Raw genomic sequence first — 230 nt, 5'->3', positions numbered from 1 at the left:
GTACGTGCTGGGCATGCAGGAGCTGTTCCGGGGCCACAGCAAGACGCGCGAGTTCCCGGCGCACAGCGCGAAGGTGCACTCGGTGGCCTGGAGCTGCGACGGGCGGCGTCTGGCCTCTGGGTCCTTTGACAAGACGGCTAGCGTCTTCCTGCTGGAGAAGGACCGGTTGGTGAGCTGCCAGGGCCCGGCACAGGCCGGGGAGAAGGGCCGCGGGGCAGCGGGGGCGGTGA

General features: G+C 70.4%; 1 protein-coding gene across 1 annotated transcript in view; it reads left to right on the top strand.

Annotated features, from left to right (window-relative positions):
* Positions 1–7: 7 nt before the first annotated feature.
* The window catches only part of THOC3 (THO complex 3), an 11,360-nt gene continuing 11,137 nt past the window's right edge, over positions 8–230 (top strand). Inside the window, exon 1 of the mRNA XM_006765463.2 lies at positions 8–169. Coding sequence (XP_006765526.2) covers positions 14–169 — 156 coding nt within the window. The 5' untranslated portion in view covers positions 8–13. The remainder of the gene's footprint in view (positions 170–230) is intronic.

The sequence above is a fragment of the Myotis davidii genome, unplaced genomic scaffold (genome assembly GCF_000327345.1).
Source record: "Myotis davidii unplaced genomic scaffold, ASM32734v1 scaffold399, whole genome shotgun sequence".
In the NCBI taxonomy this organism is placed as follows: Eukaryota; Metazoa; Chordata; class Mammalia; order Chiroptera; family Vespertilionidae; genus Myotis; species Myotis davidii.
This window is presented reverse-complemented; position numbering and strand designations above follow the sequence as displayed.